The 12,706-nt window shown below is 60.0% G+C and overlaps 1 protein-coding gene across 4 annotated transcripts in view; it reads left to right on the top strand.

Annotated features, from left to right (window-relative positions):
• The first annotated feature begins 239 nt into the window (after positions 1 to 239).
• Positions 240 to 12,706, top strand: part of AHNAK (AHNAK nucleoprotein) — a 30,014-nt gene continuing 17,547 nt past the window's right edge. For 3 of the 4 annotated variants that reach the window (XM_036258128.1, XM_036258127.1, XM_036258125.1), the window contains exons 1-4: positions 240 to 295; positions 10,621 to 10,721; positions 11,311 to 11,467; positions 11,877 to 12,064. In XM_036258128.1, the coding sequence (XP_036114021.1) occupies positions 11,311 to 11,467; positions 11,877 to 12,064 (345 nt within the window). In that variant the 5' untranslated portion in view covers positions 240 to 295; positions 10,621 to 10,721. Of the gene's footprint in view, positions 296 to 6,416; positions 6,513 to 10,620; positions 10,722 to 11,310; positions 11,468 to 11,876; positions 12,065 to 12,706 lie in introns of those variants that run through there. The other variant, XM_036258126.1, reaches the window with a different exon arrangement.

Genomic DNA, 12,706 nt, shown 5'->3' with positions numbered 1-12,706 from the left:
GCCCGCTCCCGGGTCCCTCCAGAGTCGGCCTCGTTCGCTGGTCCCAACCCCACTCCGGCCCCGCCCGGCCCCGCCCTCTCCCCACAGCTCAGGGCAGACCCGCCCGCCCCAGCCGGAGTTACAAGAGCCGCCTCCCCGCACGGGGGCCCGGCCACTCGGAGCAGCTCTGCCGCGGGGACTGCACCACCCGCCCTGCCGGACCCGCCCCGCCTGGGGCTCGACGCCTGCAGCTGCCGCAGCACCCCGACCGCGGCCCCGCGCGGGCCATGGCTGTGCCCCGGGGCTGAGCGCGCAGGTAGGGGCCAGGCGCGCTGAGGCGCGGTCCGGAAACTGGACACCGGAACACGGGAGGGGAGGTGGTGTGCTGGGCTCGGGCGAGGCGCTCTGGTGGGTGTCACTGTGAGGATTCAAACAGTTTGGAACAAGCTAGGCAGCCCCGGGGCCGTGCAGGGAAGCGGCGCGTCACGCCCTGGGAGTCGAGCTCTGGCTCCGGAGTTGGGGTGCAAGTTGGGCAAAGTTGGAAAGTCGTTCCAAAGCGTGCTTTGCTCCAGTCCATATTTCTCTCGAGGGCTGATTGTTGGCCCTAATGCACGGCAGGGCTCGGCGTTCCTGGCCTGGTGGCCCCGGCCCCGTCCCACCCCCTCCCTTTCCAAGGGGCGGTGGCTCAGCGCGCTGCTCCGGTCCTATTCTGTTTACGGGAGAAGTTTCCGAGATCGTCGCCGCGGCCCCTTGGCCCCTTGGCCCCTCTGGGCACTGCGCCGTGCGACCCTCAGCTGTCCCTCCCCTCTCTCCACACCTCCGCCCCGGACTTCGAGTCCCGAGTCCTCTGGGCCCCACCCAATTCTGTACCACCCGCCTCTCCGTCTCTTGCTCCTGGGTGTCCCCCCAGCCTCCCTCCTGTTGCCCCACCCTAGTCTTGCACCTCCGTGTTCTCTGCTCCCTTCTTCTTCTAGGGCCGTGGAGCCTGGAAGTTTGCAGCGCGCCTCCCAGCGGACCGGTGGGAGTGGGGGTGGGGGACATAATTAGGGAGATTCCTGCACTGGGGTGGGCGGAGAGGGGGCCTGGGCTGCCGCACATCCCTTGGGACCGCCCCTTCCCCTCCGGAGGCGGTGCTCTTTCCCCCAACCCACTCCCAAACCCGTCCGGGCGGGATGGCCCCCGCCCCAGCGCCTGGATTGGCGCCAGCAGCCTGAGGAATGTGGTGGTTGGAGCCGGTGACTAATTCAAACCAGAACTCGGGAGGAGTGGTGAGGGGCAGAGGGGAGGGGGAAGGGGCTGTGTGTGGGAGTTGGGGGCCGGAGCCGGAGGAGCAGGGCTGAGCTGCGCTCTTTGCAACACTGCACCTAGGCGGTGCGCTCCAGGAGAGCGCCCGGGGGCCAGGTCCTGCCTTGGAGTTGGAAAGGCAGTGTGCTTAGGGTGTGTTCGAACTGTGTTATGTAAGGCTTGCCCATGCGGGGAGAGTGTGTGCAGTGTGCAGGGGCCTGGTCCTCCCCTGGCCGGGCTGGGTGCCCCCTGCAGCGCCAGGGCCGAGGGATTGTGGGGGCGCAGCCCCTAGGCGACGCTGGCCTGGAGGGACACGTCGGGTCTGAGCAAGGCTGACAGTGCCCCCTGCGTGGGAGGGGAGCGGAGTGGGCAGATAGGAGGACATCTCACAGCTCCAACTGGGCGGGAGCACCAGGTGCGTGAGGGCTCTGGTGCCTCTACTTGATGTGGCCGCAGAGAATTGTGTGCGTCGTGCGTGCTCGAGCCTTTCACTGGGTGTGGCCACCAGAGGTGGTGCGGAGGTGTCCCCAGGGAGCCTGCAGTGGCTACTGAATGCCCTGCTCTGTGGAGTGGATTTGTGGAAAGGCAGGGTCCATGGCAGAGGGGTCCTTAGAGAGTGACCTGGAGTTTCGAGGGTGTGGGGGAAGGGACCCATATTTTTACCTCTGTGTCCCCAGGACAGCACTGGGCACCCAGTAATTGGTTTGGAAAGTTTCCTGTATTAGAATCCAGCCTCCAACTGCAAAAATCACATGTCCCTCCTAACGCAGCCTAGCACATGATAAGGGTTGGGTTGATTTGGGGGGATGCAGTGCTGTGGGGGAGGGGGGCTGTTGTGATAGGTGAAGGCATGGGCTTGGGGGGCGGGGAGAGATTGAAGTTGCTTGGAAGACATTTTAGGGCCTCAACACCTCTGCTGGGTCTAAATTAGGGGGTAGATTCTGCTTTCACGCCGCGTCTTTCCCGTCCCCGCGTGAGGGAAGCCCCTGGGGCAGGGTGTGGCACTCACTTCCTTTCTGAAGCTGAATGGGGAAGCTTCCTTCTCCCCACACCGGGATGGTGGGCTGGGCCGGCATGTGGGAGGTGAGTGTGCAGTGGGGACTAGAGGGAGCCCCAGGTTTCGGGGGTATCTCCTTGCTGTGAGCTGTGGAATGAGGGAGGGAGGGAGAGGACCTGGGACCATGAGTGCCGGGCTGGCGAGGATGCAGGGCCTGGGCTGTTGGAGATGGAGGTTGGAGGGTGTCCCTAAAGTCCTGTCCTAAGAGGTTATGCCCAGGGTATTGGTCAGAGAACAAGGACACACAGGGAGCTACGTAAGTCACTCAGGGCTTCGTGCTGCCAGTATGGAGTCCCACAGCAGTGATCAAGGGTCCTGGTCGGGCAGCTCCCTGAAGAGCTAACCCCACAGAGGTGAGGACTTGCACCAGCCAGACTTGATTCTGGGGGTGAGGTCCAGGGCCCTGGGTGGGACACGAGAGAGTGAACTGTGGGAGACCTGTGAGGGAGGAGGCCTGTGTCAGTCAAGGGCAGGGAATGAGCTGGGGTCCCCAGGGTCACCTCCGTCCCAGGGAGGCCGTGGGTGGAGGTGCCCGAGTACTGTCAGTCTGGATTCTTTGGCTCAGCGTAGAATTGGCTGGCTGGCCCTGGCAGAGCACAGCGCCCAGAGCCTGAGGAGCTGGTTTGAGGGGTTGAGGCAAAGCTGTGGGGGTGGAGGGATGTGTGGGGCTTGGGGTGTGGCTACCACCTTCCTCAGAACTTGGGAACCGCCTGGGGACAGACAAAGGGACAGACTGGGAGAGCTAGTCTGACTCTTGACAGGAGCTCTCCCCCTGCTGGCTTCCCCCACCACTCCCAGCCACCCCCAAGTTTCTCTCTCTGTAGCTGGGCTGACCACGTGGAAAGGAGGTGGTAGAGGTGGTCACGGGAGAGGGTTTAAAATGCTGCAGCAGCCAGTGTCTAGTGCCTTCTGCTCTCTTTGTCCCCATGGCTTCACGCAGGCTCCCAGGGAGCTGACGTTCCCCTAGGCTCCAGCCCTCCTGCTGGAGGCAAGCACAGTTCCCTCGAGTCTGAGTGTGTGTGGGGTGTCGGGGGGCTCGTGGGTGGGCCACAGCAGGGCTCCGCAGGAATATATGTTCCCATCAGGGGGCTGGGTGGGCTGTTGTATCTGGAGGTCCTGGGTCCAGGCGTCCATGTTTCACTGTGGCCTCGGGTCACTGTGTCTGCTAGTGTCACAGCGGCGAGGTGTGTGTTATTAATTGTGAGAGTGTCCGTCTGTGCATGGTGGTCTTTTCATTACCGTGGGACTGGGTGTGTCATCAGTGCTTATGTCTGGGGCTTCCAGAGCAGGGGCGGCCGTGGCACTGCCCAGGTGGTGGAGCTCTCGCGGGGGCTGCGGGGCTCTGGGTGAGGACTGGACCCTGGAGTTTGTGTCCAGAGGCCCACAGGAGGGCAAGGACAGTCCTGCGAGTGAGGCCCAGCCTAGTGAAGCTGCGCTGGCGGTCAGGGAGGGGCATCCTGCCCTGTCCCAGGGGCCCCGAGCGGAGGTTCCAGGGGAAGGGGAAGTGCCTGGAGCTGATCCGGGCTTCGTGTCCTGGCTGGGCTGGGGGCGGCTCTTTGGCAGCTAAGTGCCCTGCACTGGCTTGGCCTGACCGCTGGGTGGAGAGCTGTGCCTTGGTGGGGTGCTGTGGTCAGGGCACTGGTAGGGCCGGTGGGCAGATCCAAACTGTAATCTGCCCCCCAGGGAGAGCCGGCATGTCCTTCAGCGCTCTCCCTGTGGAGGGGGACACCTGCAGAGCCGGAGTCTTAATCCCAGCAGATCGGGTCAAAGCCTGTTCTTCCCTGGCTCTGTGGCCCGGTGTGGGGACTTCCTGCTGGAGAATGTAGTGTGCCCAAGCCCCCTGTCACAAGGAGAGGGAGAGTCCCTCTTGGTTAGGGGAGAAACGGGGAAGCTCCCGTCCCGACGGGAGTGAGAACTGAGAACTCGGGGGCTTCAGAGCTCGCTGGGGAAGTGGCCAGGGGACAGAGTGGAGAACGCAGCAGGGCAGAGCCCAGAAAGCGGCGGTGGGCTGAGGTGGGCGGGGGATGCCCTGGAAGTCAAGGTGCAGAAAACTAGCATGACGGTGAGGGCTGGAGTGATGAGGCTGGAAAAACTTCTTCCTGGTGGTTGTGGGAGCAGGATAGGCAGGTGCACACAGTTGGAGGGAGACAGAGACCCTGGGCACCAAGTTAATAGGTATAGGTGCCCTCCATGATGGGCAGGGCCTGGGCCTGCCCTGGCAGGTGTCTGCTGTGATCTGGTGAAGGCAGGGGCTGTGGGTAAGAATGGGGAATGGGCCCTGGCCAGTTTGGCTCAGCGGTTAGAGCGTCGGCCTGCGGTCCGGAGAGACCCGGGTTCGGTTCCCGCTAAGGGCACGTACTTCGGTTGCAGTTTGTCCCCGGCCCTGGTTGGTCCTGCGGGTGGCAGCCACTCGATGTGTCCCTTCATGTCGATGTTTCTCTCTCTCTCTCCCTTCCTGTCTCTCCCTCCCACTCTATCTGTACAAAAAATGGAAAAATATCCTCAGGTGAGGATAAAAAAAAAAGAATGGGGAATGGGCCCTGGCTGTTAGAGTGTTGGCCCATGGACCTAAGGGTCATGGGTTCGATTTTTGGTCAAGGGCACATACCTGGGTTTCGGGTTTAATTCCTGGCCCAAGTCAGGGTCATGCGGGAGGCAACCAATCGATGTGTCTCTCTCACATGGATGTTTCTTTTTTCCTCTCTCTCTTTCCCTCCCTCCCCTCCCACTTTTAAAAAAAAATCAATGGAAAAATGTCCTTGGGTAAGGATTAACAAAACAATAAAAAATAAGAAGAATGGGGGATGGGACTGATGAGCATGTCCGTGGGTGTGCGTGCGTCCTCGTGTGTCTTTCACTGATGTCTCTCCAGTGACACGTCACCGGTGTTTAATTCTCCCTGATAATTCCATCCCCCCCAAAGACACATCGTATTCAAGTTGAAAGTGCCCCCTGGGGTGTACCGCAGAGAATTAGCCGAGTGTGTAAAAGTTCTTGCTTCCAGCCTAGACTGGAGATGAGCGTGCAGGTCTCCTCCAGTTAGACAAGGGCCTAATTTCACCCGGCGGTGTGCCTCAGTGGTTGAGTGTTGTCCCGTGCACCAGGAGGTCGCCAGTTCCTGGTTAGGACACATGACCAGGTTGTGGACCTGATCCCCAGTTGGGGGGCATGTAAGAGGCGGCCAATCAATGTTTTCTCTCCTCCGTGTTTCTAACTCGCTCTCCTTCTCCCTTCCTCTCTAACATCAATAAAGAAAAAAAATTTTAAAAAAGAATAGGGCCTGGTTTGTATGATCCACCCCCTCCCCCCGCCCCCGAAAGAGGTCTGGCAGCTGCATACGTGGAGGTCCGTTTGGAGGCTTAGGCCCCGGAAGAGATCACCTCTGGGTTTCTCCCTGTTCCTCTGGGGTGAGGGTCGGCCTGCTGTGGCTGTTCCCATTTCTCAGTGAGTGCCTTGTCCTCCCAGTGCCTGGCTCTGTGGGCCCTGTGCTGGCCAAGCCCCAGAAGGGGATGATTCTCTTGGCCTTGACTTCCTGGGGCCTAAGAGCGTCTACAGGTGAGCTGGGTTTTGGGCAGCTTCACTAAACCTCATAACCAAAGACCCCTCAGATCCTGGGTTCTGGGATGCCTGAGACGCTGACCATTCCAGATTTGCTGTCCCCAGGCTGCACCAGGCCCAGGCCCCTCTTCCTGTGGGTGTGTCTCTCTGGTTCTCACTCCAGTGCAGGTTTCTCTGTTCTGCGTATCTCCCATCCATCTCTGTGGTTTCTCATCCTGTGTGTGTGTTCGTGCCTGTGTCCCCTGATCTGGGTAAAGGCCATTGGCCTTGGTGTCAGGGGACTCCAGGATTACATTTCAACCCTGTCTCATACTTGGGCACGTCCTCTACCTCTAGGGCCTGTTTCTGCATCTCCGAAACAAGGAGATTAATTTTTAATCACATAGAGTTGTTTGGGGATCAGATGAGACCCCGGGCATGGAACTGGAGCAGAGGGCCTGGCACGCAGAACCCTCCTCCAGCCTGCGGGCCTTCTTCCGTGTGGCGCTTTCTCCTCCTCTTCCATGTCTGGTGAGTCTTTACGAGAGGAGGTTGCTCTTCGGGACGTGTCTCTCTCTTCTTTGAAGATCCCAGCCCTTCATCCTGGTTATAAGTGTTTGGGGCTTTCCCTCTGGTGGCGTCTCTACCTCTGCTGGTGAGTCATTTCGTTCTTCTCGGCGTGGGGACTGCTTCTCCCTGGCCCGTGGATACAGTGGTCGGTTCACCCACGCGTGCTGCTGTGCCGTCCGTGTCCTCTCTGTTGTGGGTGGGAGTGCCCCGCCCTCCCTCGGGGTGTCGCTTCTTGTATCCGGCCGGTGCTGAGTGTGTGTGCAAACTTGTGCTTCTCTGGTGGTGTCTTGTCTTCAGGTGTGGGGCATGGAGGCCCTGAGGCCCAGGCCCGTCCCTGGGTGTGTGCGTCTCAGTGTCTACCCTCGTGCTGGCTGCAAGCCTGTCTGATTGCTGCAGCGTCAGGCTGGGCCCCTTCCTGGCTGTCTTGGCTTTTGGGAAGAAGGGGCTCTGTTCCCTGGGGACAATGGGGGAGGATGCTCCTCTGGAGGTCACATCTGGCAGAAACCCTCTGCTCAGGGTACGGACTCTTCTTCCTGGATCTGTCCAGGTGTTGCTCCCAATCGTGGGTGGCTGCTCTGCACACCCTCTTTGAGGTTTTGAATGGACAGGACAGCCTTGTTCTTCTGGCTGCTTCTGGCCTGCATTGCACCCTGCCCCTCGGTCTCAGACGTGTGTCCTCTCAGCCTCGCTTGCCGCTGGAGTGGCCTCAGCCTCTCACTCTTCTCTGCCCTCCACGCAGCCCACTGCCTTAGAGGTGTCCCCTCCAGCCCTGCTGGCCCCTTCACCGAGGGCACTGACTCGGGGGGAGCACGCGCAGGTAGCTAACAGGCCTGGGCTCTGGGGAGCCAACTCCCCATTCTCACCTCTGGCCCTCGCCTTCCCCTGTGTAAGTAACAGGCGGTGCTGTGACCTCTGCAGTGGCGGCATGTTCTCTACCTGAGCTGCCCAGTGTGGGGGCCACGTGCGGCCCTGGAGCTCTGGAAACATGGCTAGTGCAACTGGCGAACTAAATTAAAACTTTTTTTTTTTTAATCTTCACCTGAGGATGTTTTTATTGATTTTATTTTATTGTTTTTAGAGGGGAAGGAAGGGAGGTAGAGAGAGACAGAGAGAGAAAGAGAAACATCGATCAGTTGCTTCTTTATTATTTTTATGTTTTTAATCCTCACCCAAGGACATTTTTCCATTTTTTGTTCAGATAGAGTGGGAGGGAGGGAGGGAGGGGGAGAGAGAGAGAGAGGGAGAGAGAGAGAGGGGGACATCGCGACGTGAAAGGGACACATCGAGTGGTTGCCACCTGCACGACCCAACCAGGGCCGGGGACAAACTGCAACCGAGGTACGTGCCCTTAGCATGAACCAAACCTGGACCGCAGGCTGATGCTCTAACTGCTGAGCCAAACCGGCCAGGGCAGTTGCTTCTTATATATGTGTCCCAACTGGCCATCAAACCCGAAACCTTGGTATGTGCCCTGACCAGGAATCAAACCTGCAACCCTTGGGTGCACGGGATGATGCTCCAACCAACTGAGCTACCTGGCCAAGGCCAGTGAACAAAATTTTAATTTTAATTTCAGTTCATTTAAATGTAATAGCTACACGTAGCTACATGTTGGACGGCACGGCTCCAAAGGCTTAGGACACTTGGCTGAATGTACAGCATTCCCCATAGCACCAGAGACCCTGCTTCGGGTGGCCTGGCCCTTGACTTGTGCGGGAGGAGGAAAGACCAGCTGGGCTTGGTGTAGGCTCCAGGGGTGGGAGAGACTGAGGGCTGGAGCCCAAATGCAGACATCGGGCCCTGGCCATGGTGGCCTCGAATCCCCTGTCAGCACCCCCATGTCTAGCCATCTGCATGGCCTAGATCAGACGAGAGAAGAGGGGAGTCCTTCCTGGCTGTGCCGGGAGGCAGCTGAGCCAGAGCAGGCAGGGTGGTTGGCCGCTCCACCTGGCCGGGAAGCCAGCAGGTGCTCTGCCAAGGCTAACCTGTGGCCCTGGGTCCAGTGCCTCCCATTCTCATGGCCTGTGGATTCTTCTCCACTCTGGATGGCCCTCCTCAGCAGCAGCCTGGGTCCAGGCAGGTAGCAGCTTCCTCATGAGCCTCCCAGCTGTGCTCCTAGGGACTCTGTCCCTGGGGCTCCATCTACTTGGGACTCCTTTTGAGGAGCTGTCAGGGAAGCCAGCTGCCTGTGTTCCCTGGAGCCTCAGCCCCTCTGGCACCAGGGGTCTGGCCCGCGAAGCACTTTGTCGATTGGTTTTTAGGTGTGACCCTTAGCATGCTTGGAGCTGTTGTGGCCGCAGTGACTCACTGGGGAAGGAGGGAGGGCGGGGCCGAGATGTGGGCGAGGGTGAGCTTGCTCCCCCCCCCCGCCCACTGCTGGCTCAGCACCAGGATGCTAGTCTGAGGAAAGGGCCCCGCTCAAGGAGGAAGATGGGTGGCAGGGCTTGAGAGATCTGAGAAGCCCGCAGGCTGGAAGGCTTCTTCTTTCCGTGCCCTGCCCGGTGCTTGTCTGCAGGGCCGGGGAGGCACAGTTTAAGTTCCAGCTCTGCTGTTTCATGTTGGGCAGGGTCAGCGTGACTGCCCAGGCTCCTCTGCCAGTCAGGAAGGGAGGGGGCCTGGCCCCAGCCCACACCTGTGCCAGCCGGCCGCTCCCCCTGCACGCTGCTCCTGGCCACACACTGCAGGTGTGAGTGCAGGTGGCAGGCCCTTGGGGGCCCATGGGCCTGTCTTCCCCCCGGTTGTGATCTGCCTGCCTTTGGAACTGCCAAGTGCCCAGAACGTCCCGGAATAATCCCCTTTCTCAGAGGCAAACTCTAGCAACTTCAAGACTCCATTTGTACTTCGTTCCCCCCTAAAATTTCCCAAGCTTTCTGGAACATTCTGAGGCTAAACTGATCACACCCAGCACATCTTGCTCATGATTTATACCCGGGCAGGAGCCGGAACGCAGTTTTCTAACCCCCATGCCTGGCACACGGAGTGCAGGCGCGTTCAGAGGGTGGAGAGCCAGGGCGGCCGGCGGCCGTGCAGCCGGTGCAGCGGGTGCAGCTGAGCGCCTGGCCCTCCCCGGGTCTGCAGGGCCCGGAACCCGGCCTGCAGGAGGCCACCAGCTTGCACGCCTTTATCAATTGGTTGACTGGTTCCTGCGTGTCAACAGCTGTAGGGCGGGGTGCTGTTGAGGTGCCCCATGGTTTACAGCATCCCCCACAGTTTCACAGATGTGCTTCTGGGTGACGCTGCCGCTGCCATTTTGTGTGGGTGACTGTCGACTGTGGCTGTGTCCAGGGTCCTGCCTGCTGTCTTCTCCGGGCACCTCTCCTGCTGACAGCTCATCCTGTGGCCAGAGGGTGTCTTTGTTCCTAAGAGCCAGCACCTATGGGGGCCTGGCTCGGGGCCCAGCGTGGGCAGCCAGATGGGCCTGACTCACCACGTCCCTGAGGTGGCTCAGCTGGACTCCAGCCCCTGGGCCAGGGCCAGCGCCTGGGGGGCTGGGGCTCCCTGTGTTCCGCTGCTGCCTGTGACGGGGCTCATGGGGCTCCCAGCTGGCGAGGGTCACCCTAGTCCTGAGGACTGAGTAGGACAGGGTGACCCAGTGTCACTGTCACCACCATCCTTGCTTGCAGGCCTGCCAGTTGCCACCAGTGATGGAGACATGAGGAGTGTCTGTCCTCTGAGGTCTCGCCCGGTAACACTGCAGACCTGCTGTGAAGGGTGTAGGGAAAGGGGAGCAGATTGGGGTCTGAGCCCATGCAGAACTGCTTCCTCATTGCGGATCTGGGCAAACCGGCCTGTGAACGTCGGTCTTGCCACCTGTAAGGGGGGGTGGTAACATGTCCCTCCTCAGGCTGGTGTAAAGACTGATGGGGCTGTGTATGCTCGAGGGTCCGGTGCGTGAGAGCGTTTCACGCGTGCTCTCTCTCCTCCAGTCCTCACGCAGATCCTTTCTCATCTCCGTTTTCACAGATGAGGAAATGGAGGTTCAGGGAAGGGAGGTGACTTGGACAGGGCCACCCGGCTGGGAGGGTGTGGAGCCAGCGTTTGACTGAGTCTGAATGGAATTGATGGCAGTAGCGAGGGTCAGGGTTTGGGTCCGGCCTGGAGAGCGGAGCATCCAGCCGTTGCTTGTGTGGCCACTGGTCGGGGTTCGAGCCGGTGGTTGTTGAGTGTGCGCATCATTGTGAACTTTTCCCTAGGCTGTGTGACCGAGATTCCCCACGAGAGAGACTGAAGAGAGGACAGGAAGGAGGGGCGGGCTCCTGGCAGGCATTGGCACCTGAACCGAGTCCTGCGAAAGGTCAGTAGGAGGGAGGCTGATGAAAGAGCTGGAGGTGAAGGGATGGGGAGGGTGGAGACCCCTGGGTGGCATCGGGAGGCAGGGCTTGGGTGAGAGCGACAAGGGGCTGGGGACCTCCAAGCCTGGTTGCATCCACTGTCCACTTTCTTTTTATTTATTTTTTGTTAATCCTCACCTGAGGATATTTTTCCATTGATTTTTTTAGAGAGAGCGAAAGGGAGGGAGGGAGACAACAAGAGACACGTCGCCGTGAGAGAGACACATTGGTTGGTTGCCTCCCGCATGACTCCGACCAGGGCGGGGGATCGAACCCGCAACCCAGGCATGTGCCCTTGACTGGGAATCAAACCCATGACCCCTTGTTCTGGGAGCTGGTGCTCCAACTGCTGAGCCAACCGGCCAGGGCTCCACTGTCCACTTTCCATACTGTCTGCTGCACCTTGGAGCATCGCCACCGACGAAGCAGGCACCTTGGAGATGGTGGTCCACCCCCGGGAGTTCACTGGCCAACGGTCCCCGGCCTTCTCATCCCCTCGTTGCTGCGCCTGGTGCTCCGCTCTCTTGGGCTCATTTCCTTCCCTTGTTCCAGATGGAGAAGGAAGAGGAGACAACGCGGGAGCTGCTGCTGCCCAACTGGCAGGGCAGTGGCTCCCACGGGCTCACCATTGCCCAGAGGGACGATGGCGTCTTTGTGCAGGAGGTCATGCAGAATTCCCCTGCGGCCCGCACTGGGGTGGTCAAGGAGGGTGAGTTACCTCAAGGTGCAGGCTGGGTGCTGGGTTGGGGTGGGTGGGGGAAGCGGAGGGGCAAGCAGAAGAGGGCATGTGGCTGTGGAAGGCCTGGTCCCAGTGCCATCAGGGTGGTCAGTACCCAAGCCCTACCCTCCCTTGCCCACTCACTCATGGTCCTTGGGGAGGCGGTCATGTGGGTGGTGATGGAGACACAGTCCTCAGTTTCGATTCCACCACTCACGAGCTCTTGCCACTTTGGGCAAATTAGTTGACTTCTCCAAGCCTCAGTTTGCTCATCTGTACAGTGGGTATTACCACACCGGCCTTGCGTGACATGCATTAAATACAAGTCAGTTTGAGTGCCGAGCGTGCAGCATTTGTGTATTGTTTCCCTGAGACCTGCTTCTTGTTCTTCCCTGCTCAGGGGACCAGATTGTGGGTGCCACCATCTACTTTGACAACCTGCAGTCAGGCGAGGTGACGCAGCTGCTGAGCACCATGGGACACCACACGGTGGGTCTGAAGCTGCACCGCAAGGGGGACCGCTCCCCTGAGCCGGGCCAGACCTGGACACACGAAGTCTTCAGCTCCCACAGCTCTGAAGTGGTTCTGGTGAGTGCCTCGCCGGCCCATCCGCGCCCTGACCCCCCCGGCCACTGACCCGCCGGCCCCACTTCCTGAGCCGGTCTGCCCGCTGGGCCTGCCGTTCCTTCTCCTAATCACCCTCTGTGCTCTGTTGAGTCAGCCTGGTTGTTCCTAGTCACGTGTGGCAGGTGGCTGATGCTACCCCTAAAAGTCAGTGTCTGCAGAGTGCCGCAGCGTGGAAGCGGCTCCTGCTGTCTGTCCTAGATGCCGGGAGGAAGGCCGGCTGCTTCGCCAGAGTCGCGGGAGTGACTTCACAGGTGGCCAGCTCTGCCTCCCAGGACACCTTGCTCCTTCCAGAGGCCTGCACTCACCTGGAATCACAGGCTGGGCTGCCAAGTGCCTGAGGGACGTTCCCCTGCTTCTTCTGACCCTGTGTCTATGTAACGAATAGTGGGTGCTCATAGGGAAAGGGCTCGCCCCAGGACAGCCCATCTCAGCCCTGCTTTCCGGGGGTCCTCGAGGGGATTCCTTCCCGCTTAAACAAACACCCCAGTGAGTTGAGAGTTGAGAGCCTCAGGGTCAAGTCAACGCAGAGCTGGTCGCCAGGAGGCGTCCCCGGTACTTGACTGACTGATTTGAGTCTAGAATTGATTGTGAATCCTTCTCCCA

This window comes from Molossus molossus, unplaced genomic scaffold (assembly GCF_014108415.1).
Source record: "Molossus molossus isolate mMolMol1 unplaced genomic scaffold, mMolMol1.p scaffold_m16_p_13, whole genome shotgun sequence".
NCBI lineage: Eukaryota > Metazoa > Chordata > Mammalia > Chiroptera > Molossidae > Molossus > Molossus molossus.
The sequence above is the reverse complement of the archived record's forward strand: the minus strand, read 5'-3'. Positions and strand labels throughout refer to the sequence as shown.